The sequence below is a fragment of the Dermochelys coriacea genome, chromosome 5, assembly GCF_009764565.3.
Source record: "Dermochelys coriacea isolate rDerCor1 chromosome 5, rDerCor1.pri.v4, whole genome shotgun sequence".
Taxonomy (NCBI): Eukaryota; Metazoa; Chordata; order Testudines; family Dermochelyidae; genus Dermochelys; species Dermochelys coriacea.
The window spans coordinates 27,776,616-27,803,678 of record NC_050072.1 but is presented as its reverse complement, the minus strand read 5'-3'; the positions used below and the strand labels follow the sequence as shown (position 1 = coordinate 27,803,678).

Genomic DNA, 27,063 nt, shown 5'->3' with positions numbered 1-27,063 from the left:
AAATGGTCCCATATATTTAAGGTATAGGAATAGGAGGCTCCAAGTCAATTGCCATCTCTATGTTCACAATAAAATGCAGCAGAAACCTGCTTAAATGCCTGTTTCTACATCATCTTCTAAACAAGTACTACTTGAAGACTACATAGTCTTACAAATGTCTTCATTTAACTAATCTAGTATTTTAGGAGAACAATTTTCTATTTTATCTTATCTCTTCGGTTCACTAGGTCTTTGAACAGCCTTAGCCCTATATTAAAAGTCCAGCTACCGAGACCAGAAATCCACCTGAGTCAGTGTGCTCCGGTCAGTGCACCATACTGTGTACTGGGGTCTTCTGGAAATAACCATACAGCCATCTTCTTCTCCTGTCCAATAGATCCAGCACCATTTCCTTGGCAGAACTCCAGTAGCTGACTAATATTCTGTAACTGCGCCTGCAGTACTGACTGATTCTGGCAGCAGTATTGGGGTTCTTGAGTTACGTTATGGTGGTCTTTAAGGGATACACCATTACACCATTACAGGTGTTGCCTCATATTTTTGTTGGTTTGTTCACTGCTCACTATTCTACTTTATATGAACACAGCCATATGAAAATGACAAATCTCCAAACTCTGAAATTCCAACTCTCCCTGCAGCATTTTCTGTCTGTTCTGCTGATCCTATAAACATCAGTTTGACAAATATTGAACAGGTTTTGATTTGATGCATGGAAAATTAAGTATTTAAGTTGGCTGCGCTCTGCTAGGTCCTCTTGCTTACACAGTCTGATCTTTGTGTGAGATCAGATAGATAAATACTGATGGTGACATATCACAGTAGTAAGAGATTTTTTAATCTGTTTAAGTCATGAAAGCTTCAGGAATGTACAATTTTAACTGTCAAAATTTACAAAAAAAGTCAGATTTAAAACTGGTTATAATTCACAAATATCTTCACTGACACTGTATAGTACAGACATTAAACTTCCTTATATAACAAATTAAAAACACAGTTTGTTTTGTTATTTTTAGGAAAATGTGCAAAGAGCTAAGTGTATTACAGCTAAACTTTAAAAGTTATACTAATTGATCAGTTCTTTTGCTGCAGCTATAAAAATATACAAGTACAAAATTACTTCTACAAAATTGGATTGTTGATTTTGCTGCTTGCAATAAAAAAGTAGACTTTAATATTAAGAATTATCCTCTTTAGCAAACAACATTTTTTTGAAACCAGGAGATGTATGTTTTTGTATTTACATAGGATGGAACGTAACTTGAACACTGCAGTGAACGGTAAGAAGTTCTGCTTATTCTGGGATAGAAATTTGAAGGCATAGATATAGAGCCTGAAAAGATGTTAGTTGGATGATAGTCATTGTGCCATTGTAAGCTGGAAAGAATATGTTTCAATACTGTTCTGGTGGATACATGAAAAAATCTCTATGGAATCACAACACTCATTACATCACACCATTCTTTGTAATTTGTATTGATGTATGATCTTCAGTGTTCACTAAACATTTAATGCTTAAATGTGACATTTCCTACACAAAATACTTAGTTTGGTTGAGTCACAGAGCATGAAAAGGAGGAGAGTGGAAAATGGTCTCCCTTTGTATGATTTCCCTTCAGTTTAGTTCTTTTCTTTATGACTAACTCAAAGCTTTGGCCTTAGAGTGCAGTACCGGTCATTTTGGTCTCAGCCACATCCACATCCACACAATGGTCCTTCCATGTGGAGAGTCTGCTCTTGTCACTTTGTCCCACAGGTGTTAATATTCTTCCCATCTGTGGCATCTTCAACCAGTGAAATGTGGTAATCTGTTGACAGGGTGAAGTGCGAGATACACCCCACCAGACCCCTCATGTACTGTCGGTTTGTGTGAAGTGCTATTTCCTTCATGCCACCTAGGAGAGACAGAGTGTGATCAAGTGAATGAGAAACTTGTAGAAGAACATGAGCTTCCTTATTTCCACTTTAAAAAATGTAAACCACACTACAGTACTAGATTTCTATTCTAACACAAAAGGAAGCATCAGCTCTGATACAGCAGCTGGTTTTCAATGAGGGTCTTCCTTCTTTTTAAATATCATTTCTTAGGCACTCAAAAATACAATTTTGATGAGCCTGATAGAGAAAATTGGGAAGCTAATCCCTTCCACCACAGCTCATAGTAAGTCAATTGTTAAAAGGAGATTAGAGCTCAGCATCTAGTTACTTGCTTTAACCACTAGCATGCAGGGTTCTCGGTGGGCCAGTACTGTCTACAATGGTGGTCACTTACCTACATACAGATCTCCATTGATGTTTAATTGTCTCATCATGCCAGGTGATTTACCAGTTCTAGCACCGTAATCATCCACAGTCACCTTTCCAGACTGCCCATCCCTGAAATGGAAAATGAAATCCAGAATTTGGGTTTACTCTAGCAACTGATTCCTCCATTGCATAGTGTAAACAATCAAGCATCAGCAGCTCTTCCTCCACAAGGATGGACAGCTCAGACCCATCATCACTGAGCACGGTGCTTTTATTGTGAAGGCCTCATCTTGATTTGGGAAAGACTCCATGAGGTGCTATTCAATTGAAACACCAGAGAATCATTTGGGTGAGTAAAGTACGAAGAGGAGGCAGGAGAGAAGGAATGAGTTTCTACAGGTTGTTAAGGGGATGAAAGAAGAAAATTGAAAACAAATATGCTGAGGGTTATAAAGGAAAGGAATATGGGTGACATCACAGCAGAAGTTTCGGAAGCCTTCTGCTGATCATCCCCTACTATGATATCTTTCTCAAGGTTATTTCCAGTGCTAGCCTGATGTGACCAAAGTACATAAGTTTACACCAACTGATTTTTCAACAGCAGGGTCTGCTCCTGTCCAATAATATTGATAATATAAGCATTTTTCTTCTTTTCTGTCCAGCAGGTATGCAAGAAGCTCCACCATCTTTCAGAAGCTTTAATTTCTTCTTGTCAGCAGCAGTAATTTCCCATGATTCACATCTGTAAGTCACTATGAAAAAAATTACTTTCCATCAATTGAACCTTTTTACTTTTTGAGATGCGAGGCCATGGCTGAGCAAGCCATTCCTTGTTTTCCAATTACTTTGGAAGTTGTTTTAGTTGCATATGTACATGTCCAGATAATTGAATGTATCTACTTCCTCTACAGCTTGATCCTTGTGATTCTCCTGTTTTTGTTAATCGTGTCAATGTGCATGTATTGCATTTTCACCATGGTCACAGATAGGCCACATATCTCTGTTGCTGAGGGTTATAGTCTACGTAACTGTAACCTCCTTTCAGCGTCATCTATCTGATGTGCACATAAGAGAGGGGTACCTCAGAGTCTTTGGATGGTGTCCAAGTTTCTGGCACCTGAGCTCATTTCACAGTGCCGCTGGTAGGTGTTCCCCTCCTCCTCCTCCTGGTGTGCTACAGAATAAAGCTACTTGGCCATCCCTCCAGTGAGACAAGGGGATAACCACATTAAGAAAATGGCTACCACACTTGAATTCACAAATAATTTAAACTCAAGCATGCAAACAAATTGAAAACAGTAACTGTAAATGTTATGTAAGGATTTGATGAAAGAGAAACATACAGTCAGTAAAAGCATTAAATGATTAAGCTGATTAGTGATATCTGTGATGCTGGTAAACCAAGTGCCAGCTCTGGCCAAGGTCATAGGCATTAGCTCAGAACTGACAAGCAGCTCACCTGTATGTTAGTTTTGTTTAAAACAGATATTTGTCTTATAATTCTCCCTGGGGAATTCTGCGCCATTGCACAATGCAGAATAATCTGGCAAACAGACGACACTGCTGGGGGAGGAGGGGGGAGGAGGGAGCTGGAGGGGTCCCAGCAAGCCCTGAAGGAGGCTGTGGGCAGGAAACTCTGTACAAGCCCAGGACCCAGCATCAGTCTGTCCCTCCCTCTGGGCTGGGGGGGGGGGTGGTCATGGCAGGGCTGGGGGAGCCCTGCAGCAGGGCTCTGGGGATGTGTGGATTATTGGGTTGGGGGGGCTTCAGCTGGGCTTTGGGAGGGTGTGGGGGCAGAGGGTGCACGCGGGTGTCTGGGCTGGGAAGGTGCCCTGTAGCTGGGCTCTGGGGGTGGGGGTGAGGGTATGAGTGTCTGGCCCCTTGGCTGGGCTCTGGAGGGAGAAGGGGGCAGAGAAAAGGAACTGGGTTGTCCTAGGGTTTCCTTAATTCTCTACTCCTGGGGGAATTTTTTTGTAACTCTATGCTTACAGACATAGTTGTTAAGTATTTTGAAATAAATTACCAAAATAATTGAAACTGGCCCGATTATATGGCATTATTTTTACAAATAAAACATGCAGAATTTTAAAATATTGTGTGCAGACTTTTTAATTTTTTGGCCTAGAATTTCCCCAGGAGTATTATAAAAATATATTGTGTTTAGACATATGAAATGCTTGTAAATTGCTGCATGTATTAATCTCGCTTATCTGTATTCCATGCTACAGGTAAAATATGTTTGTTTTATAATTGTAATAATGCCTGCTCTGAACTTTGTGAACTCAGATGGGAAGAGTGCATTCCCTTCTTCCCTCACCCCCACCAAATGCAGGAGGACTATCAAAAATTAAGTGGACCATCATGGGACAAAAGCTTTGTTAACTGCCCCAGCCACTTATGAAGACAGCCTTGTCCTATGGGTTTGAGTGCTGAAAGAGGGAAATAAAAATAGTTGACATAAAGATTTGTCATCCCTTTTCTGTTTGAACTCTCACAAGGCCTGGAGTTAAGAAACAAAACAGCAGAGATCCGCAGGGTTGACCTGGGGTAAGCCCATTCAGTGCTGACAGATTGCTACATCTCTGGCACCTTTTGAATGCCAGACTGAAATTCATCTTTGTATATACACTTGCTTGCTTTAACCTGTAAATAACTCTTTTTCCTAATTAATAAATCTTTAGTTAATTACATGATTGACTACAGGCATGGACAGTGGGTGACCGGTGGGCTCGGGTAGGCTAGCCCCTGCCCGCCCCGCCCCTCCTCCCCGACCTGTCCGGCTGAAGCCTAGAGCATCTCCCCTGCCCCCAGCTCTGGAGTGCCCAGTGGCGGGCAGGCAGCTGAGCACGCCCCACCCGCACGCTGGAGAGCTGGGTGGGCAGACAACACAGCCCCTAACCCCTAGTGATGCCAGCACCAGCTCTAGCCACCCGAGTCCCTGCCTGCAGGCTGGCCCTCACTAGCCTCAGTCGAGGGCAAGGGTGCCAGAGCCCTCCCAAAAGTGGAGGAGGCGGGGGGCCCCCACCTGAAGTAGAAACAAAGGCAGCCCCCCCCCCATGTCCCAAGCTCCTCCACCCAGGGCAGGTGGAGGGACCCAGGCTCCCCTGGGGTTGCCAACTGTCTAATGGCCCAAACTAAAACACTCTTGCCTCGCTCCTTCTGTGAGAGCCCCGCCGCCTGCTCACTCCAGCCCTCCTTCCTCCGTTGCTCGCTCTCCCTCACCCTCACGGGGTTGGAGCAGGGGGGGGGTGGGGTGCATAGGGGATTCGGAAGGGGGTGCGGGCTCAGGGAAGGAGTTTGGGTGCGGGAGGGGGGCTCTGGGCTAAGGTTGGGACAGCGGGTGGGGGTGCAGAGTGTGGGTGCTGGAAGGGAGTTTGGGTGCAGGAGAGGGTGAGAGGTCAGCATCTGGGAGGGAATTTCAGTGTGGGCTCAGGGCTGGGGTGAGGGGGATGGTGCTTACCTAGGGCGGCTTCCAAAAGTGACTGTCACATCCCCCTGCAGTGGTTCGAAGGTGGGGTGGAGGCAGAAAGCACCGAGTGCTGCCCCTGCCCACAGGCACTGCCCCCACAACTCCCATTGACCACAGTTCTCAGCCAATGGGAGCTGCAGAGTCGGCGCTTGGGGTGGGAGCAGCCCGTGGCGACCCTCTTCGCCTCCCCCCTGGGGCAACAGGGACAGTGCTGGCCGCTTCTGGGAGTGGTGTGGAGCGAGTGCAGGCAGGAAGCCTGCCTTCGTCCCGAGGCACTGCCAGACTGTTAACACCCCAAATCTCCTGGTTTGGTCGCAGCAGCCTCCGGGAGATAGGGCCTGATTCCGGGAGACTCCGGACAAAACTGGGAGAGTTGGCAACCCTAGGCTCCTCACAGCTGCCCATGCAGCTCTCCCCAACCCAGCTCTGGCAGGGGGGAGGACCACTGTGGAGCTGCAGCCCGGCCATGATAAGAGACAGGCAGGCTGTGGGGATATACTGTGGACCCTCTACCTGGCCCTGGTGCGTGGGGGGGGGGGGGGGGAGCAGGCCCCAGCCTGTGTCCCTGCCCCCCAGACTTCCCTCCCAGGTTGGATAGAGCTGCGTGAGCAGCTGTGGGGAACCAGTGTGGAGTCACGGACCCTCCCCCTCCATTCCGCCTGTCCCCCATGTCTCAGGTTCCCAGGTGGTGCACGTGGGCACATGCTGCAGGTCCGTAAGGAGGTACTCATAGAAACATACTATTATACTGGGAGTTGGCAATGCAGAGTCTTGATCCATGTAGATGAAAATCATTGTGCAGATGCAACGTCTTAATGGGGCAAGACTGAACCCTAACTACATATCTAACTATAATACAGGGTATTCACTGAGGCTCCTGTTCTGGCTGAGCGGTCAAGACGTGATGCAGGCAAGCAGTTTCTCCCTGGGGATTGCTGGAGAGGGACTTACTGCCGATTCCCTTCTAGAAGGGTGCTGACAGTTTTTAAAGCTTGGAACCCATGGGTTCAGATGTAAGTAGGTCAGGTCGCTGGATCTAAAATCTCAGATCTGGAGTGGCTGGCTGCTGTGCAAGCAGGCTGCAGGTGGTGGCAGGAGAATGGGCTGTCTCCTCCTGTTGTTGGCAGGCAGGCTGGGGGCAGAGGGAGTGGATTGTCTTTCGCTGAGGCTTTTTTGCAGGCTGGGTTTACGGACTGGGCATTTGCTGGGCCGGGCAATGCTGTGCTAGCAGGCTGCAGGGAGATCTTCTCTCCCCTCTGCTCCCTGCCATGTGGGAAAGCCAGGCTATTCATAGCCTCCATCCTCCTTTCCCAGGCCTCTGGGGCTCTGCACTGGGTCAGACACTGCTTGCAGACTGCCTGGTTGTTTTCTGCCATCTACTTGGAGATTGCTGCTGTCTTTCTTCCTCCCATTGGTTGAGGGAGAAAGGTTGCCTGGGTGACTGGAGGGGCGGGGTGTTGCCTCCCTCTCCCCTTCCCCTCTGCTGTTGGAAGTCAACAGTGCAGGACTCTGCTACGGACCCCAAGCAGGGTGTCTCTTTTCTTTAGGGTGCAGCCCCCTTGCTGAGGGGCCTGGAGAGCTACACAATCTTATCACTTGACATTATATAGCTAATAAAAGTAAGAGGGCAGAGGGTAACGTTCTTCAGAAAACGGACAGGGGCAAAGTTTTAAGATGGGTTTTTAAAACTTCCAATTGTTTAAAACCCAAAAGAAAGAAATTAGCAGAATTTTTGTTTTTAAAAGCGGGAGGGGAAGGGAGAAGAAAATAAATGAAAAAAAAATAGGCTACCAAAAGACAAACACAGAAAAAAGCACCTTTCCCTCGTGATTGTAAGACTTTAGAGACTGCCTATTACTAGGGGTTTGTATAGCCGGTAACTCAAGGGAATCTTCTTCCTAGCTGGGTTGTTGAGCACTTCCGTAGTATAAATGTTTACTACTAATAATAATTACATTGATGTAACTGCCCTTTCATGGGCTGCTTTGCTTAAGGTTGCCAACTTTCTAATTGGCCAAAATCGAACACCCTTGCTTCACCCTCTGCCCCGAGGCCCTGCGCCTGCCGTGCCCCCACTCACTCCATCCCCCTTCCCTCTGTTGCTCGTTCTCCCCCACCCTCACTCACCTTGGGGTAAGTGGTTGGGGTGTGGGAGGGGGCTGAGGGCACTGGACTGGGGGTGCAGGGTCAGGGGTGCATCCAGAAATGAGGGGTTTAGGGTTTGGGAGAGGGCTCAGGGCTGGGCAGGAGGCTGGGGTGCAGGAGGGAGTGAGGGCTCTGGGGTGGGGCTGGGGATGAGGGGTTTGTGGTGCATGAAGGGGCTCAGGGCTGGGGTGTGCACTCCAGGAGGGAGTTTGGGGATTCTAACCTGGAGCAGGGGATTGGGATGCAGGAGCGGGTTTGGGCTCCAGCCAGGCAGCACTTACCTCAGGTGGCTCCCAGAAGCGGACAGCATGTCCTGCTCCTAAGAGGAGGGGCCAGGGGACTCTGTACACTGCCTGCGCTCACAGGCTGCCCCCACAGCTCCCTTTGGCCACTGTTCCCGGCCAATGGGGGCTGCGGAGTCGGTTCTCAGGGCAGGGGAAGCGCGCTGAGCCTCCTTGGCCACCCCTGTGCCTAGGGGCTACAGGAAGATGCTGCCCGCTTCCGGGAGCAGTGCGGAGCCAGGGCAGGTAGGGAGCCTGCCTTAGCTCTGCTGTGCTGCTGCCTGGAGCCTCCAGAAAACCAGACATTTGGCAACCCTACTCCTGCTTTCACTGAAATCAGTGGCATATGAAATGTGCTATTTTCAGCCTCTGGGTTTAAGAGAGCTAGCCAAGCTGCCAAAGAAAGAGGTTTGCTCTCTTGATGATGGGGGCACTTAACTCCCATTAAGTGTACCTCCCAAAATGCCTAAGCCATAGTGTTTCTGCTGTTCTAAATACTTCGGAAAAATAGTGATATAGATGCAACATTACAACTCAGGTACTAACCCACACTTAGAATTTTATTTATCTGGAAAGTTCAAAATATCGCTCTTAACTCAAATGGCAATCTGAGATAAGACACACATGGAATCAAATGAAACAGCCTTCAAGTGAGTGGTATGGATTTAAGTACATGCTTACCACAGCCTCTATAACTAACCATGCACTACTAGGGCAGACTGGTTTGAACTATGCCCAACTTCGAGGCTGCTCTTTGCCTAGATCATCTTGAGCATGACAACATTTGTTTGTAATTCTTCTGCCACATGAGTTCAAAGTTGCTAAGCGTTTAGGGCCAGAGGTCCGTGTCACAGAATTATAGAAATGTTGAACTGGAAGGGATCCAGTGGGTCATCTAGTCCAGTCTCCTGCACTAAGGCATGGCTAAATATTATCTAGACCATCCCTAGACAGGTGTTTATCTCACCTGTTTGCTTTTAGGCTTTCCTAAAAGCCTCAGTGATGGCAATTCCATAGTCTTCCTAGATAATTTGTTCCATTGCTTAATTACGCTTACAGTTAGGAAGTTTTTACTAATGTCTAACCTAAATCGCCTTTGCTGCAATTTAAGCCCATTACTTCTTGTCCTGTCCTCAGTGGTTAAGAAGAACAATTTATCACCTTCTTCTTTGTAACAACCTTTAAAGTACCCGCAGACTTAACATGTATCCCCTCAATCTTCTCTTCTCCAAACTAAACAAACCCATTTTTTTTCCAATCTTTCCTCATAGGTCACCTTTTCTAGATCTTTAATAATTTTTGTTGCTCTCTTCTGGATTTTCTCCAATTTGTCCACATCTTTCCTGAAACGTGGCGCCCAGAACTGGACACAATACCCCAGTTGAGATCTTACCAATGCTGAGTAGAGTGGAAGAGTTACTTCCTATGTCTTGCTTACAACACTCCTAATACATCCCAGAATGATTTTCACTTTTTTTGCAACACAATTACATTGTCGACCCATATTTAGTTTGTGATCCACTATTACCCTCAGATCTTTTTCTGAAGTATTCCTTCCTAGGCAGTCATATCCCATTTTGTATTTGTGCAATTGATTATTCCTTCACAAGTATAGCACTTTGCATGTGTCCTTACTGAATTTTATTTTATTGATTTCAGACCATTTCTCCAGTTTGTCATTATCATTTTGAATTCTAATCCTGTCCTCCGAAGAGCCAGCAACTTCTCCCAGCTTGGTACCATCCACAAACTTTAGAAGTGTACTCTGTATGCCATTATCCAAACCATTGATACAAATATCGAATAGAACCAGACCCAGGACAGGGCATATTGAGTGATCACTCAATATGCCCTTTGAGCTTGATTGTGAATAATTGATATCTACTCACCTTAGAGTAGGTTCACTGAGGCAACATTTCTCTAGTTTATTTATGAGAAGGTCACGTAACACAGTATCAAAAGCCTTATTAAAGTCAAAATATATCACATCTACTGCTTTCCCATATCCACAAGACTTGTTACACCGTCAAAGAAGGTTATTAGGTTGATTTGGCATGATTTGTATAGATAGATCCATAAAGACAGTTGCTTATCACCTTATTTTCTTCTAGATGCTTATAAAGTGATTGATCATTTACTTCATTTTCTTTCCAGGTACCAAAGTTAAGCAGACAGGTCCCTGGGTTGTCTGTTTTCCTTTTTTATAGATAGGCACTATATTTTCCCTTTTTCCATGGGTGGCGAGTGGAACCTCCATTTGGGGAGGCTAACCCCTGGCTCTGCCCCTTCCATGTGTGCCCCCCCCGCACCCTCACAACCAGAGCCCGGAGACCCCTGTGGCAGGGCAATGAGCTCGCTCCCCCGCCCACCTCCCCCTCCACCCGGAGGATCCCTGAGTGCCCCCGTCAGCCGGAGGAGCCCTGAGCTGGCCGGAGGCCCGAGCACCGCAACCACCCCGGCCAGAGGAACCCCGGGCTGGCTGAAATCCTGGTTCCCTCCACCCCCACACCTGCCCAGAGGAGCCCCAAGCCCCCCTATCTGTCTGAAGGAGCCCCAAGCCCCCCCCGCCCCTTGCCTGGAGGAGCCCCGACCGCCGCAGCCGTGACGCACCTCCCCTCCCCAGACTCCAAGCCGCCCAGGAAAAGCTGCAGCATGACAGGTTCAGGGGGCAGCTGAGGAGACAGTATCTGATATACAGCTTCTCTCTGGAGTCCAGGGAATTACTAATGACCCTGGGAAGCTGAATAGCATATACCGCCGCCTCAGCTGCCCCAGAACCTGCATGGGGCATAATAAAGCAAAAACTTCCCCCACCAAACCCACAAATGGGTGTCCAGTGGCAGCAGCAAGTGCCACAGGAGGCTCTGCCTCCCCTGGCCTACTGTACCTGCTGCCCATGCCTTTTCCAGTGCTTTGGTATCTCTTCCATCCTCCATGAGTTCTGCAAGATAATTACTAATGGTTCACAGATCTCTTCAGCCAGTGCCTTAAGTATTCTAGCATATATTTCACCAGGCCTTCTGACCTGAAGACATCTAACTTGTCTAAATGTCAATGGAGCTGCAAGCCTTTGCACCGTCTGAGGATCTGGCCCTTACAGTTTTCTTCTGTTTTAAGTTTCTTATCAAGGCACTTCTCTGGTGCAATCTCCAAAATGGTTCCTAAATAAGTGAGACTGTTGATAACATGAAGCTGGACTTACCGAACTGCCTTTACTCTGTGCCACCTGCCATCATTGAAAGAGCCATTCACCATTATAGAAGCAATGCCACTGCCCAGATTGTAGCTAAAATGTTAAAAACAAATAGATGTTGTTTACCTCCCTTATGGGACCCTGAGTCCCCAGCACACTGTCCAGGGAGCCTCACCCCTTGGCACCAGCTTTGATTTGACCACCTAAGCTCCACCTTGCAGCCAGCATCCTTGGGGAAGGGTTGGGACTCCCTTTGAAGGCTATCAGTGCTGCATCTTTATTGGATGGAGGGGGCTGCAGGGTGACATGTGCCACTTCTTTACTCTCCAAAGACCAGAGGGTGCTGCTTCCACAGCACTGCTAGGCCAGCAAGTGAGATCAACAATAACATTGAGGGCTCCTGTGTGGTGGTTTTTCATAGAAACAGAAGGCTAAAAAGATGAGTAACCTACAAATCTTTTGGCTTAATAGGGCCACATTATAGGAGCGAATAAAACAAATAACCTGAAATTCACAAAAGGATCATTTGTATTAGGGGAAACATGAGCTGTATGATATTAGCAAGGGGCATGGTCCAGTGCTCTGAGCACAAAACCAAGAACTCCTCTGTTTCAATGTCTCTGTCTCTGGGTTAGTCTACAGTACGCAGGCTCTGCCAATACAGCTACAATAACAGAGCCCTGTAAGTGCAGCATATGCTGACAGGAAGAGTTTTTCTCCTGCTATAGTAATACCACATGCCTGTTCTGGAGCACGGACCCAGGTCTTCCACATCCCAAGTGACCGTGCTAGCCAGCAGGCTATTGGAGAGACAAGATGTGTGAGGATTCTTTTATTGGACCAACTTCTGTTGGTGAGAGAGTCAAGCTTTCTCACCAACAGAAGTTGGTCCAGTAAAAGATATTACCTCACCCACCTTCTCTCTAATATCCTGGGCCCAACAGAGCTACAACTACACAGCATACAACAGACTATTGCACAGTCTGAGATTGGCTGCTTTCATTATCTCCTGCTGAAACTTTTTTGCTCTGTATAAATAGTGAACTATTAATCAGGCCAAAGAAAGAGAAAGATTGACTCAGAGGTTAGAACACTCATTTGGGATGTGGGAGATCTGGGTTCAGTCCTTGCTCCAAAGAACATGTAATTATTTGGAAGTACTGGCTGTCCTAATGAAAACTATGAAACCCGTGAACTATTTCATCTACTGTTTCAGTTCCCTGTTTCGCATACACTGAGACAGCTAAGATTTTTGCAAGGTTAACCACAGGAAACCACATGAAAATACCTTTATAGCAACCATTACAAGATAAGCTTTGGAATGGGAAACTTAGTATTTGTATCTATGAGATTCAGTCACAACCCGATAAAGCCAAAACGTTGATAATGTATCTTGGCATTAGACTATCATCAATTAATTGTTTTAAAAAGCTTTTCCATTTGTGAACAGCGTGAACACCTATAATAATGTTTAAAGATGACCTGCTCTAGTTCATTGTTTGCCTTACTTAATCTGAAAATAAATTCTAACACAGAAAGACATGGCTTCCACCAATCAATATCCCACCAGAGCACTCTGAGATAAGCCACTCAAAAGCTATCTGAGCACTTAAAATAAAAAAAAATTCCTGTGAGAGCACATGACTTTGTATGTGTTGTCTGATGTGCCCAGGTTTTAGATTTTGTTTTTTGGCAGTAAGAATATTTGAATTTGAAAACAATTTGGTGTTTGACACGGGGAAAAAAATGCAAAACCAAGTAATAGGGTGCATTTGAAACACCCAGGCACTTGTCCAAAGGACCAAACACATTTAAACTCTATCAGTGCACAAGACCATGAAGCTACAATCCCAGGGATCCTTGCTCCATGTTGAAAGGTAATAACATTACTGTACAGCGTGGTGATTGCACACTGTGTAAATAATTAAACCAGTTAGAGATTACCTGAATACTAACGCTCCTTCTTGGAGACCTAAAGAAATGAAATCACTATTAGGGCGCATGGGACTGTCTCCCCTCCACATCAGCAGACCATCCTTCAGGGTAGTCTTAAACCTCATGAACACGTTTGATCGTGATCCTGATACTCTGATTGGGAGAAAAAATAATCACACAGGAAAGTTATGAGATGGTTTTTTTTTCCCTTTTGAACTTTACCACTATACCCCTCAACACAAGGCTGTTTAGGGACCTATAGGCTGGGTACTCTAACACTCAGCAAGGTATGATTTGATACCATAATACATATTTTACTCTGATCACAGTTAAACTTCCCCTTCTCAGTGCAAAATTCCTAGAAATGCTACTGCAGTGTTGGAATACTTGGTTCTATGAAATGTACTGGCAGGAGCAATTTAGTACAGGTTGTGGGTATAGTGGGGGTGACTGCCAATGTGTGGCGCTATTTTATTTGGCATGTAATAAATGGGGTCAGCCCCAGAGAACATACAGACTACAGGCCCATAAACATTACCAGGAAGTGCTTGCTGCTGCAAATAGTCCCATCCAGGAAGGTGACAGGGCGGGGGGGAACTCCCCCTGGCCATAATCCCAGGCAGTCCTGGTCTCTCCAGGATTCCGGGAAGCAGCGAACCAGGGCCAGACCCAGAGAGCCATTAGGTACAGCCAGGGGGCACTTTCCTGCCCAGGGAAAAGACCTGAGCATGGAGGATGGGCTGCAGCTGGTGTGCCAAGTGGATATCCTGCCCCCAAGCACCACCCCAGGATACTTCACAATGCCAAGCCTGCACCGGACAGCTATGATTGGGCCGTTGCACTACCAGTGACTGCAGCTCAGGAGGGCGTGTGTGTGTGTGTATGGGGGGGGGTGCTGCTTGCTGACTCCCGCCCCCTCCCCCCTGCACCCACACACGAGGCTGCCTTTGTCTGGAAGCACTGGCTCAGATGAGCTGGAGGTGGGGCATGGAAACCCCCCACTTCCCCAGGCAATCCCTGTCACGTGGCCCTCTCACTGCAGGCAGGGGCCACGAAGCAGATGCTCTTTGGAGAGTATGTCCCTCTGTCTTCCCCTTTGTGTCTGGGATGTCAGACGGGATCAAGGGATCAGGCCCCTCCACAGCCCCAGGGATATGGGACCTGGGTGGGGACTCACTGCAACACTGAACAGAGTGCTGTTGAGGGGATAGGAACCTGCTGGGTAGGTGTGTTGCCAGGTCATTTAAAGCTGGGGTACTGATAGGTGATTGGGGGGGCACTGTCAGGTGATTGGGAGCACATGGAGGTGGGGGGAGCTCAACTGGGTGGCATAAGAAATAATCACAACAAATGCTCCTGAAATATACGGATTTTTTTTGAAGGTTAAAATGTAGAAATCAAAGAGTTTCCAGGGATCCAAATTCTCCTTGACCCCCTGAAATCACACCCCCAGCCAGAGCTCCAGGAGGAGATACCCCCGCTCTCTAATTCAGGCCATGCTGGTCACTGACAGCGTCAATCCCATCTCCCATGACTGGCACAGGTGAGAGCGATTGACGCTGTCAGTGACCACCATGGCCTGGAGCAGGAGTGGATGCTTCTCCTGGGCCTCTTGGCTGTGGCTCCCCACATCCCAGAGCCCCGTGCTGCCATCGCCTCATGCTGTCTCCTCCAACTCTGCTGCTTCCAGGGCTGTTTCAGAAGGGGAGGAGAGGGCTCAGCGAAGTCATACATAGTCATACAAGGCTGGGCCCCCACCTTAGGAAATTCTAGTTGTGCACCTATTCCCATCAGTGTCAGAGCTGTAGTGCAGATTCCAAGTGTTGATGGGATCAGGCCCAATGTTCAGGAATGACTTGATGAGGAATGATTATAAATACAGAGGTGGGAAAGGGAGGGAAGGGTAACAGCACTAGATCCTTGGTGATGGCATAGCAAAGAGATTCCAAATTTGTTTTGCCTATACAGGCCAGATCTGGTAGGCAAGCTCTAAGCACGCTTATCCCAGCATGCCCTGCAGGAGAGTTAGGCAGATCATTAGCTATCTTCTCTCACTTTGTGTACTGCTCTAGGGCTTGGACACCTGGCCTGGGGCGGCAGGATGCATATTCAGAAGTAGAAATATAGGTGCCTATGGAATTTTTACTGCAAAAACTTAGACGTTAAGCAAGTTTAGGCACTACATGGTTCAGGGGCAGCTTACTGGGGACTTTGTGAGTCCCAGTTGGACCAGATTCTGGGATTTAGGTGCCTAAAGGGGCAATTAGGCGCGTAAGTCCGTTTATGAACCTAATGCTCTGTCTCTTAGGTCCTCATCTGTAAAAGAGGGAGAACAGCACTATTCTATCTCATGGAAACGTTAAGAGGAAAAACACCATAAAGACTGAGAGGTGTTCAGATGCTAGTGATGTAGGGATATTAGTATGATTAAAAAGTTTGTTTTTCTAACATTAAGAAACATATTCCATGTGGCCACCATGGCTTAGCAGGACTAACTGATGGTACAATAGGACCTACTTACACAACATCTTTTATAGTTTAATGGTAAAGGAAAAGCAGAATCATTTAGGGTCAGGGTCGGTGAATTACCTTTTGAGGATATCCGGGTTATCATATGTGAGGTAACTACGGCCAATGAACTGTGGGATTTCAATGGCTTCTGTAACGGCTGGAAAAATGAAAGAAAATCAAAGACTATCAGCTATTTGGCAGGAAAATACAGTGAATTAACTGCTTCACTGATTCAGTTTCTTTACTCCATTTACAGCCACCACTTATTGACACTAAACAAAGCTGACAGCACAGATAAACTGCTGAGCAAAATAGCCGAGCTGTTTTGCACCCAACGGTGGGGAAAGGGTCAAGAAATCTTGTCCATGCCCTCATTCCTGACACACCCAGCCCTATTCTCTCTGCCTGTGGCTTTCTTTTCATATTCAATTTATCTTCCCACTGTGGAAAGTAGTTCCTAGCTGAAAAATGGCAACAGTAAGAGGTAAGGTGACCAGATGGCTCAATTTTATAGGGACAGTCCCAATTTTGAGGTCTTTTTCTTATATAGGCTCCTATTACCCTCCACCCCCATCCCGATTTTTCACACTTGCTGTCTGATCAGCCTAGTAAGAGTTAAAACGGTCCTAACATCTATTTTTGTCTGTTTTACCCAGTGTTTGTAGACTCCTCTCTGATAACCAGATAACCATTCAGCAGAAATTTGTGGTTCAACTGCCCCGCCCTTCCAACTCTTGCCTTTTATTGAAGAAACTAAATTGTGTTCCTGATTTAGTGTTCTCAACAGAGCGTGTTCTGTGGTCTGTGGCCCAACCCTGTTGCTGAGTGGGCTAATCTCCTGGGGGGGCAGCAGCAGGAGGGCTAGGTTTAGAGCTCCCACTTTTCCCTTTCCAACCTCTTCCTCTAGGGCCCTGTTTCTTCCTGTACTTCTGGCCACCCTTCAGCCTGACTTTGCCCAGCTTGGGGCCATGGCAGTTGCTCCTGAGCAATGTCCTTACTTGCATAGGCCCAACTTCCTCAATTCCCACTGAGTGCTCGACCCTCAGCTCTGCCCCAGGTCCTGCCCCCCACTCCACCCCTTCCCCCAAGTGCTGGGAGCGGTGGAGGAGGAGCTAATTGGCAGGGCCGCTGGTGGGCGGGAGGCGCTGGGGGGGGCGAGGGGAAATCACTGATCCACAGGGTTGGCGGTGTGTGCTCCAGCCCCGGAGCACCCATGGAGTCAGCACCTATGCTTCCTTGGCAACTCCCAGTACAGACAACGGCAGGGGAAGAGCAGGAGGCTGCTGTTGCAAGTGTGGTTCCAAATGCTCTGGAAGGCATTGTAGGCAGCAGCCCTTGCTCTTGGGCAGTGGGCCAGAAACTCAGCTGGTGTAAATTAACCTAACCTCATAGAAGGCAACAAAGAAGCTAGCTCATGATTTCAATGGTTCCAAGACTAGCTCTACCACTCTCTATCCTTTCAAGTTGCGAGAGGCTTTAGGGGCCTCTTAGGAAGTTTCACAGTAGGTTTCGAAGCCAGATCAAGCCTGCCCACATCTGCCTAAGAACAAAAATGGCTAATGACTGACAATGTTTGCTAATTCACATCTGCTTCCATAAGAGCGAGACATGCTTTTCCGCTCTGTTTTCACTAGCTAGATTTCTATCCTGAGATTTACGTAACATCCTATTTCTTTCTAGGCTGTGATTATTGCAATATCTAGTGGTCCATAAATAAGGGAAGGTGAACAATATAAATTTGTTAGTCTCTAAGGTGCCACAAGTACTCCTTTTCTTTTTGCAAATACAGACTAACACGGCTGCTACTCTGAAACCTGTCAATATACATAGCTGTTGGTTTGGACTAGTCATTTCCCCTTGTTTGGGGAAAAGAGCTCTTTTGCAATACTCTGGACAATATACTCACACTGAAGCCAGTAGAAGAGTGACTGAGCTTGAGCATTCAGCATACAGAGCATTTGTGGGGAAGAACAGTCGAGCAAGTCTCCACTGTGGCTGCAATTTTTGTGTGAATGTCCGGCAATTTGCTGCAGTGCTCACACAATTGATCATTTCCTTAATAATACAGTTTATGGATTCATAAAATAGCTGAATTCATTTCATCCATCTGCTAGCAGTTAGTATCAATTCCTCCTTCTCCAGAAGGTTTTAATGAACTTTTCAAATGCTTTGCTGTAAGTGTATGTTCCATTCAAAGGACAAGTGTGGAAAGAGTTTGGCAGAATGAGCAGTAAAAACCTCAGTTCTTTTATTTCACTCATGGAAGCAATTAAAATATTTTTAAAATTGAAAATTTTATTAATTGAAACAATTTTTAGGTGGCTGAAAAAGTTACTCTAGGATAACGCCCCCCCACTCCCCACCCCCCCATTTCTATAGCACATCAACATTAAAATGAGCACTATTCAGATGGAGGTTTGTGGTTAAGTTACTAGACTGGGAGACAAAAGATCTTGATTAAATTCCCAATTCTGCCACAGACTTCCTACGTGAACTTGATCAAGTCCCTTAGGTCCTAATCCACTTAAAATTAAGCAGGAGCATAAATCTTTGCAGGATTTGGACCTTAATCCCTCCGTGACCCAGTTTTCAATCTTCTGTTTGAATGCTGAAGCCTCTGCTGCTACAGCTTGTATGCCCTGGCTATTTAAATTACAAGCTTCTGAGTACAGGGATTGTCTCTCACTTGTGTTTGTACAGTGCCTAGCACAATGGGGTCGCACTGTTGCTTGGGGCTTCTAGTCACTACTGTTAATACAAAGTTGTCATAATTTGTGCACACTGAAAGCCACCAGCAGCAATAAGGGCAAACTGGGAATTTCAGAAGATAACATATGGCTTTTGCATTAATAAGGAAATTAGGAAAACTGTCCGATGTGTCTGAAGAGGAAACCATGTGTTGTGCAACGCTACTGAAAGACTGAAATCTGTCTCACGTTTCAAAAGAAGTTGTATTATAATTGGGCCTGGCAGTCACTGCATGAATGGAAAAGCTGTAGGCCAGATGGTCTCTGACCCTAGTGTGGGTGAGCAAGATAGTGCAAGGATTCAAGGAACCTCCTCCTGCTGCACACAGACTGGTGATGGCAGAGTCTTTGCTGCCTAGAGGCTCAAAGGGGTAGCCCCATTTGTGCACCATGTATTGTCCTTGCTGGAACAGACCTGAGCAGTTTCACTTCCCTACTCAGAGCAATGCCTGGGTACGTCTACGCTGCAGTTAAAAGCCCATGGCTGCCCTGTGCCATCTGACTTAGGCTCGCAGGGCTCGGGGCTGTTTAATTGCAAGGTAGATATTGGGGCTCAGGCTGGGGCTTTAGGACTCTGTGAGCTGGGAGGGTCCCAGAGCTTGGCTGCAGCCCAAGTCCAAATGTCTACACTGCAATTAAACAGCCCCTTAGCCTGAGCCCCGTTGGCCTGAGTCAGCTGGCATGGGCCAGCAATAGGTGTCTAATTGCAGCTAGACATACCCAAAGAGACACAATCTAGCCCTTTGTCTTTATTAGTGCTGAGTCCTTGGTATGCTCTTCCTTTGCTATTGACCCTGCCTGAGTTGGATTGTCAGTCTGAATTCTATCTAGGCTAGCAGTAACCAAAACATGTCACCATCTAAATGGTTTCCCAGCAGACAGGTGCCCAAACCACTTCTCTAACTTAAATCCTAACAGTCATGGCAAAGGATGGCCTGAATGGCCATGGTGAGCACTGAACTACACAGAAGGACTAAAGCAACTAAAATGTGAGTTAGACACCCAAGTCCAAAATCCTCAAAACCCCTGTTAAACTGCTATGTAACCCTGAAGGTGCCTAAACCCCCTTGGTGCCCTAACTGCTGGATTCTGGGATATTCTGATGTCGGTCTCTCTCCATCTCTCTTGTTGAGGGTGTCCCACTATGGATAAATAACAAAATGTGCACTGGGCCAGAGAGAGACCGACTCTATAGCCCAGTGGTTATACTGACTGAAGTTGAGAAAGCCACATCCAAATCCCTTCACCTCATCAGGGAGAGGTGGGAATTGAACTGGAATCTTCCACATCCAGGGGGAGTGCTTTAACCACTGGGCTAAAGGTTATACAGGGGTTGTAGAATCCCTTGCCCCCGGCTGTCGTGTGTGGAGTTAGGTGTACTCCGCCATACTGGCTAGAAACAGCTTAGATGCCTGACTCCAGGAGACGGGATCCTGGCCTAGGACCCCAAGCAGAGATAGCACCTCCCTCCAGCCTGGACTTAGGTGCCTAACTCCTTGAGAGGGGTGAGACTTAGGATACATCACTCGCCTCAGTATCTCCCACTGGCTAGTTTATGCATCTGTCTGCCTGGCATGCTGGCTTTTGTGGATCTCATCCTCAGGGGTCTATCTTTCCCCATTCACTGAACAGAGAGCCTAGGAGCCTAACTCAGAGTTTGTGGACTCCACTGGATAGGTAGGCATCTAAAAGTTAGGCACTGTAATACAAAGCATTGCAACAATTAATTGTCTGTTGATTTGGACTTTCCCTCTGACTCCTAAGAATCCTCCAGGGTTGGGTTGAAACACACAGGGAGCAGCAGTGCAGGATTCCATAAAGCTCTCTGTCAACTGATGCTGACCCTTTTTTTCTGGAATACAGGACTTTGCTTCTGTCTCTAGCATGGTCTGCGTGGCACTCTCAATGAATTCTGAAGTCACATTTAAAAACATTAACAAGACGAGGTGCTGGAGAATTACTGTATAACCTCGAAAAAAGAAAAGGAGGACTTGTGGCACCTTAGAGACTAACAAATTTATTTGAGCATAAGCTTTTGTGAGCTACATCTCACTTCAACGGATATTTTTGGCTTGCATGTAGACTGCAGTGTAAATCCAGCTATCACCTTGACAGAGTAGGCACAGACACACAGAGACAGAGCAGTTTTCACACCATTTGCAGTACTTACTGTTAAAGCAGTAATTCCCACACTCTGCAGCGAGTCAGCGTAAAACAAAACAAGAACATGCAGATTTTATTTTTCAATGGTTTTAAAATCTTGATTTCAATAGTCTATGTTGAATGTCTAGTCTATTTCAATGTTTTAAGCAGGTCTTTCCTTCACTGAGCTTACACTGCAAAAATGAAGCATGGACTCTCTAGATAAAGTGGAGGTATGATGAGAAGAACAATCTTAGAAGGTAGAGCACCCTCTTTCTATTATCTTTTGGCGATAATTTAGTTTTATCTACTTAAAATGCACAAAGGGTGAAATTCCCTCATCCCTCTGCAGAGGAACACATCAAATATTATTTTGAGGTCTTAAGTGATGTATCAGATATGCGCAGACTTCAGCACAAGGTTGAATTTCACACAAAGGGAAAAAGAGTGGTTAGCTTTTTTGGTACTTCTTACTATTAAATATTAATTACCATTACCACTCATCACAGCTTATACGGAAAACATACAACAATGATTTCAGCAGAAAACTATTGACTCCTCATCCAGTTAAGACATCAAAGTATGTGTCTTATGTACTCGCACTTATATCACCTTCGTTAAACGTTCTAAGGTGCTGTGTGTGACTTAGGGTCCCTAAGTCCTATATTCAAAAGTGACTTAAAAACTAACAAGCCCAAGTCTCATTGAAAAAAGGTGCTTTTTAACATAATCACCTCTTGATCTGAGAGGTGCTCTTAAAATATCACCACAGAAATTTGGTTAAAACAAATTTGAATTTTAATCTAGTATATTTATGAAACAATGTTCAGGGCTTTGGAAGGAAGTTGATAAGACTATCTCTAATTCATTAACTGGCCCTTAACTCATGCTGTAGATGTTGGTATTGCAGTACACATAGCTGTGTATGTAAGGCTTCTCCACTAGCACCCTGTAAATACCTAGACAATAAAATGACAAACCAAAGACTTTGGAATTAATGATGCTCCATCTTTAGTTAAATCACAATATTATCAATGTAGGGCATTTTTGCATTTTTAATAAAATGTATTTGTTGTGCTAAATTTCTTTTTTTGAGAAGAAAAGCTTATTTTTTCATCATGACTTAACCGAAACACGTACTTTTCATTTGAAAAATTGTCTGTGATAACTAAAAAGTGAAATTTTAATGTCCTTCTAAATTAGCATGCTGGTGTGGCACAATCATTTCCCTAGTGAGTCTCCCAAGATAATACTTGACAGAAGGGAAACAGCCCCATCTAGTGGAATAACACTGTGTGCATGTTTTCCATGTTTATGCAATCTTAACTCTCTCATAATTTCATAAACCTACTGGTTTGAAATACAGTATTGTCTCTTTGAGAAGAGGAGAACAAAACTCTTTGTTTTGGAAAAAATTCCTTGGTGGTCTCTAATGTTTTGCTGAGGTAGAAATTGCATCTACCGTGAAATTACAGGGTAGTCAGAGGTTAAAAAAGGGATTAGACCTTGATGTGAATAAGAACAGCATTTGTTGTTAACATAGCGAGGATAAAATTACAAAAGCTATCAATCCTCATGATTCAGGGTGTAAGATAATCACCAGGTGGAGGAGAGAGGCTGGAATTCCCCCTTCAGATAGGGCTGCATAATTAGGGAGTTTTATGGTATTCTCTGAAGCATTCAGCACTGGCTACTGTGGTTGACCAGAGGCCGTGGTTCCATCTCTGGATCATTGCTCTGTTCTGAGATAGCAATTATCATGTTCCTAAATGACAGAATGGATGCTGCTATGGGTAAGTGGAATGTGCAGTAATGCAGAAAAATGCAAGCCCCTCTCTTTTCTATTCTGAAAGATGTGCAAAATCTCTCCATTATTTTTGGAAGAATTCTATATTTAAAGTTTGAAAAAAACCTCATTGTTACCTTTTTGGCAGTGCTGGCCATCAAAGCCCAAAGGGCAATCGCATTCATAACTGTCCTTTTTGGGCAAGCAGTTTCCCCCATTAGCACATGGAGAATTCACACAGGGATGGACAGTGTTCTCTACGTTGACTCCAGAAGCGAAATCCTGTTTCACATCAATCGTCCGGTCATTCAATATAATCTTGGTTTAAAAGAGGAGAGAAAACAATGCAGAAATCTACAAATTCAGATGCTACCCCTTCAGGAACACACTTTTTGCTTTATCACTCAATACTTAGCATTAGGACTTCCCTGAATGGCTCCAGAGAAAAGCATTGTTTTCAAAACCTGATCTAACATCTGTTTATTGTCATCAATGAGTTTTCAGAGCTTAGCCTTCCAAAACATTTAGCTGTTTATCCTGACGTTGGGGAAATACAAGTTTCTTTTGTTTTTCCTTGAAACACAAAACAAATTAAGAACCCAATAAGATAAAAGCTGTCTGATATTTACAAGCTTTATGTTTGAACTTTGGTGCATTGTTTTTGTAGCTCAGCTGTGCACCAGAAATAAAATACTATATGAGCTTTGCTGAAGAAGTCAATTTCATCCTATTATAGAAGGACATTGTGATGTGTCATTCCATATTCTTTATGAAAATATGCTTATGATATGAATATGACATAACAGATATACTTTATTCAAGATGGCTCATGTGAGATTTCATTGGAAAGGTCATGATTTACTGAATGTGATTAGCCTATTTGCATGCATGTATCGTTTCTGTATCTGAAAATAGGAATATTGACTATGTTGCTATATTTCAACAATGTCACTTTGGGTGATGCCCCCCTGCTAACACTTAAGGTACAACAATGAAAAAGCCCAACAGGGCTGATGGGAGCAAGAGACAATGAACTGTAAAAGAGCTTAGTCTTCCTGTGAATCTGTGGGTCAGCTGGTGAAGAATGGCTACAGGGGCCCTACAGAGGCAGGTGACCATGTCACCTGATACTGGAACCCATCTTGAATTCTCTACTTTTCCACGAGAAGCTAGCGGGGGGTCAAACTAGGAAACAAAGCACTCCTGCCTTATGCAAATCCTATTTAAGGGTGGGAATTTAGGTAATCCAGGTTGCGAGTTCTCCCTTGCTACCCCTCTAAGATGACTGCTGGAAACAACTAAGACTGAACTGGGGGAAAATAACTGGACCCAGGCTGGAAGGGCATCTGGCCTGTGAATACGATTATTAGAACCACATTTAGGGTGAGAACTTACATGTAACCAGTTTCTTTAGTGTATTAAGCTTAGTTTGCGTGCTCTGTTATTTTCTTAGTAATCTGCCTTGTTCTGTCTGCTACCTCCTTAACTACTTAAAATACACCTGTTATAGTTAATACATTTATTTCTGGTTTACAATATAACCCAGTTTTTGTGATTTCTAACGGGGGGACGGGGAGAAAGAAGTGTACACACCTCTCTCCACATTGAGGGAGGGGGCGAATTTCATAGTATATCTTTGGGTCTGTACTCCAAGGGCGATGGATATCCGAGTCCTGAAGCAAGTCCCTTAAGCCGAGTCTTCCCAGAGCTGATCTGCAGCTGGATGTGGCCCCTGCCTGTGCGTGCATTAGAGGAATTTTAAGAGCCTGGCTCAGCAAGACAGGTTAAAGGGGGTCCATGCTGGCAGAACAGGTAGACTCAGTGGTATCTCAGCACATCAGGTAGCTTCCCCAAGGAGCTCCCCCAGGAAGCTACCCATCACAGACATATTTTGTAGAACATAACAGGAAAGTTATGCAGAGTACTGTACCTAGCACTGTCTACTGCTAGTATGTTTGCCTGGAGAACTCACAACTAGCAATGGGCAAAAGGTCCAATTTGTTACTTCTTAAAATGTTGGGAACAATTCAATTGAAGATATCTGTGAAACTACAGGATTTTTCCAAAACATGTCCACATTTTGAACTCTCTAAGAAAAAACATTGCATTTTGTACAACCTCATTTAATATATAGCCGAGTTATACACAAGGTGCCATATTCTGATCTTGGTTACATCAGTGTAAATATGGCAAAAGTCCATTTACATTAATAGTTGCACAGATTTGAACCCCAAAAGGGACCAGTATTATCATCTGATCTGACCCCCTCCATAACACAGGCCACAGAACATCACCAATAATTTCTGCATCAAGCCCATAATTTTTGTTTGAATTATAGCATACCTTCTAGAAAAATATCCAGTTTTGTCTGCAAGTGGCGGAGAATCCACCATCCCCAAGTAAGTTGTTCCAGTGGTTAATTATCCTCACTTAAAAATGTGCATCTTATATTTTAGTCTGAATTTGTCTATCTTCCACTTCCACACACTGATCCTCATTACGCCTTTTGCTGCTTCGTTGAAGAGCATCTACTGTCAGAAATCTCTTCCCCATATATATATTTGTAGATTGTGATCAAGTCACCACTTAACCTTTTCTTGGATAATCAAAATAGATTGAGTTTCTTAAGTCTCTCACTATAAAGCACATTTTCAAAGACTCAGATCATTCTTGTAAGCTCTTTTCTGAACGGCTTCCAATTCTTCAACATCTTGTGTTAGGTATTGACACCACTACTGGACACAGTATTCCATTAAGAGTCTCACTAATGCCATACACAGAAGTAATAAAACTTCCCTCCTATTTGATGTTCATCAGCTTATGCATCCAAGAATTTGTGTTTGCCCTCTTAACTGTAGCAGTGCATTGGGAGCTTGTGCACATGGGCGGACGGTGAACTGGCCATTGGGAAAGCCTAGCTCCCGGCCCCTCCCTTTCTGCCTGAGGCCCCACCCCTCACTCTCCTCTTCTGCTCCCCTACTGGGCAGGAGCCCAGAGCACTCCCATGTGGTCCCGCTGCCCCAGCCCTGGGCTGCCTGAGTGCCCCCAGCCCTGGAGCTTTGAGCAGGCCCCCAACCACAGCCCCAGAGATCCCCTGCCCCAGAGCTCCAGGCAGTGTGACCACAACGCCCCCAGTCCTGGAGCTCTGGGTGGTGCAGCTGCAGTGCACCGAGCCCTGGAGCTCCGGGTGGGCCCCCAACCCCAGTCCCAGAACACCAGGTGGCACTGTTGCAGCGCCCTGAGCACCAGGTGGGTGCCACGGCCCCGGCCCCGGCACCACCTGCCCTAAGTCCTGGCGGCATGCTAGTCACCCCAGCCCTAGCCAGCCTGGGCTACAGAAGAGCAGGAACCAGGAAGTAACTGCAGGAAGGGGCCTAGGGGCGGAGCGTGGGTGGAGCCACATCAGGCTGTGATGTGCTGGGCTATGATGCCCACCGCCCATGTGCTCAGTCAATTATTTCCCATTATCTTTAAGTCCTTTTCAGTGTCACTGCATTCCAAGATATAGTCCCCCATCTTGTAAGAGTGACCCACATTCTTTGCCCCTAGATGTATGGCCTTGCGTTTGGCTCTATGAAAATGCACCTTGTTCTAACAAGCTCATCTTACCAAGTAATCAATATAGAACTCTATAATGACATGTCCTTATCATTATTTTTGTGTCAACTGAAAATTTTGCTAGCAATGATTTTGTATCCTTTTGCATATCAATAAAGATATTGAAGAGTAGTGGCACTAAAAACACCCCTACTGTATGACAAATCTCCAGTTAAAATCACTTTTTCAGGATCTATCAATTAACCAGTTTTTAATCCATTTACTATGGGCTTCATTGATTTGTTATTTAATTCTATGGAGTTACTCAGATTTAACTCTTAGGATTCCGGGCTACATTCAGAGTGTGGCTAAGTTATTCTAAAGAACTCTAGAGGAGTAATTTATATTTTCTTCTGGCCCCTCATTGTGTATATTATACCAATTTAGTCTGCTCCATTAAACATCACTTCTGAATTTTGACCACTAACTGAGGAAAGGGTGAGTAGGGTGGTGTAGCTCATGCGCTAAGAGGCCACAAGAAAGGAGGGTAGCAAGAAAAGCAACTAATGGAAGGCTGTAAGAGTGTGTAAGTTACATTACACTAAGTTACGTTAGTCTTCACCCTACTTTGACTTGCACTTTCTTCTGGGTCACTAGTGTGTAAGTTATGCCAACAATTTATCTTTCTATACTTTGTCCATCACTGAGCATTCTTTAGACTCCCCTTATGCTCACTTATTTACATATAGGTGTAAATGAGTCTAAGGAGGTCTAATTTTGACAACTTCACACCAACTCTGACTTTGGCCCAGCATGTCTGTGGTTCACTGATCAGTACAGCATGGAAGGTAAATCGAAAAACAGCAACAACACTTACGAGTAATGTGTCAATAGCATTAGGAAGAACATGGTGTTCTTTATTATTAAACATATTTTTAAGAAAGGAGAAATCAAGCACCTTTTGAAGGGTTGCTGAGGTCTAGGGATGAAATCTTGGCCTATCAGGAGTTTTGCCATTAACTTCAGTAGGGCCAAGATTTCACCCTGGATGTCCGGTGTCAGGGATACGAAGA

The 27,063-nt window shown here is 45.4% G+C and overlaps 1 protein-coding gene across 2 annotated transcripts in view; it reads right to left on the bottom strand.

Moving 5' to 3' along the window:
- Window positions 1-464: 464 nt before the first annotated feature.
- Window positions 465-27,063, bottom strand: part of EGFLAM (EGF like, fibronectin type III and laminin G domains) — a 126,340-nt gene continuing 99,741 nt past the window's right edge. The window contains exons 18-24 of one of the 2 annotated variants that reach the window (XM_038402550.2): window positions 22,591-22,771; window positions 20,696-20,719; window positions 15,857-15,935; window positions 13,277-13,420; window positions 11,342-11,425; window positions 2,270-2,373; window positions 465-1,892 (exon numbers count right to left, since the gene is read on the bottom strand). In XM_038402550.2, coding sequence (XP_038258478.1) covers window positions 1,738-1,892; window positions 2,270-2,373; window positions 11,342-11,425; window positions 13,277-13,420; window positions 15,857-15,935; window positions 20,696-20,719; window positions 22,591-22,771 — 771 coding nt within the window. In that variant the 3' untranslated portion in view covers window positions 465-1,737. The remainder of the gene's footprint in view (window positions 1,893-2,269; window positions 2,374-11,341; window positions 11,426-13,276; window positions 13,421-15,856; window positions 15,936-20,695; window positions 20,720-22,590; window positions 22,772-27,063) is intronic. The other variant, XM_038402551.2, reaches the window with a different exon arrangement.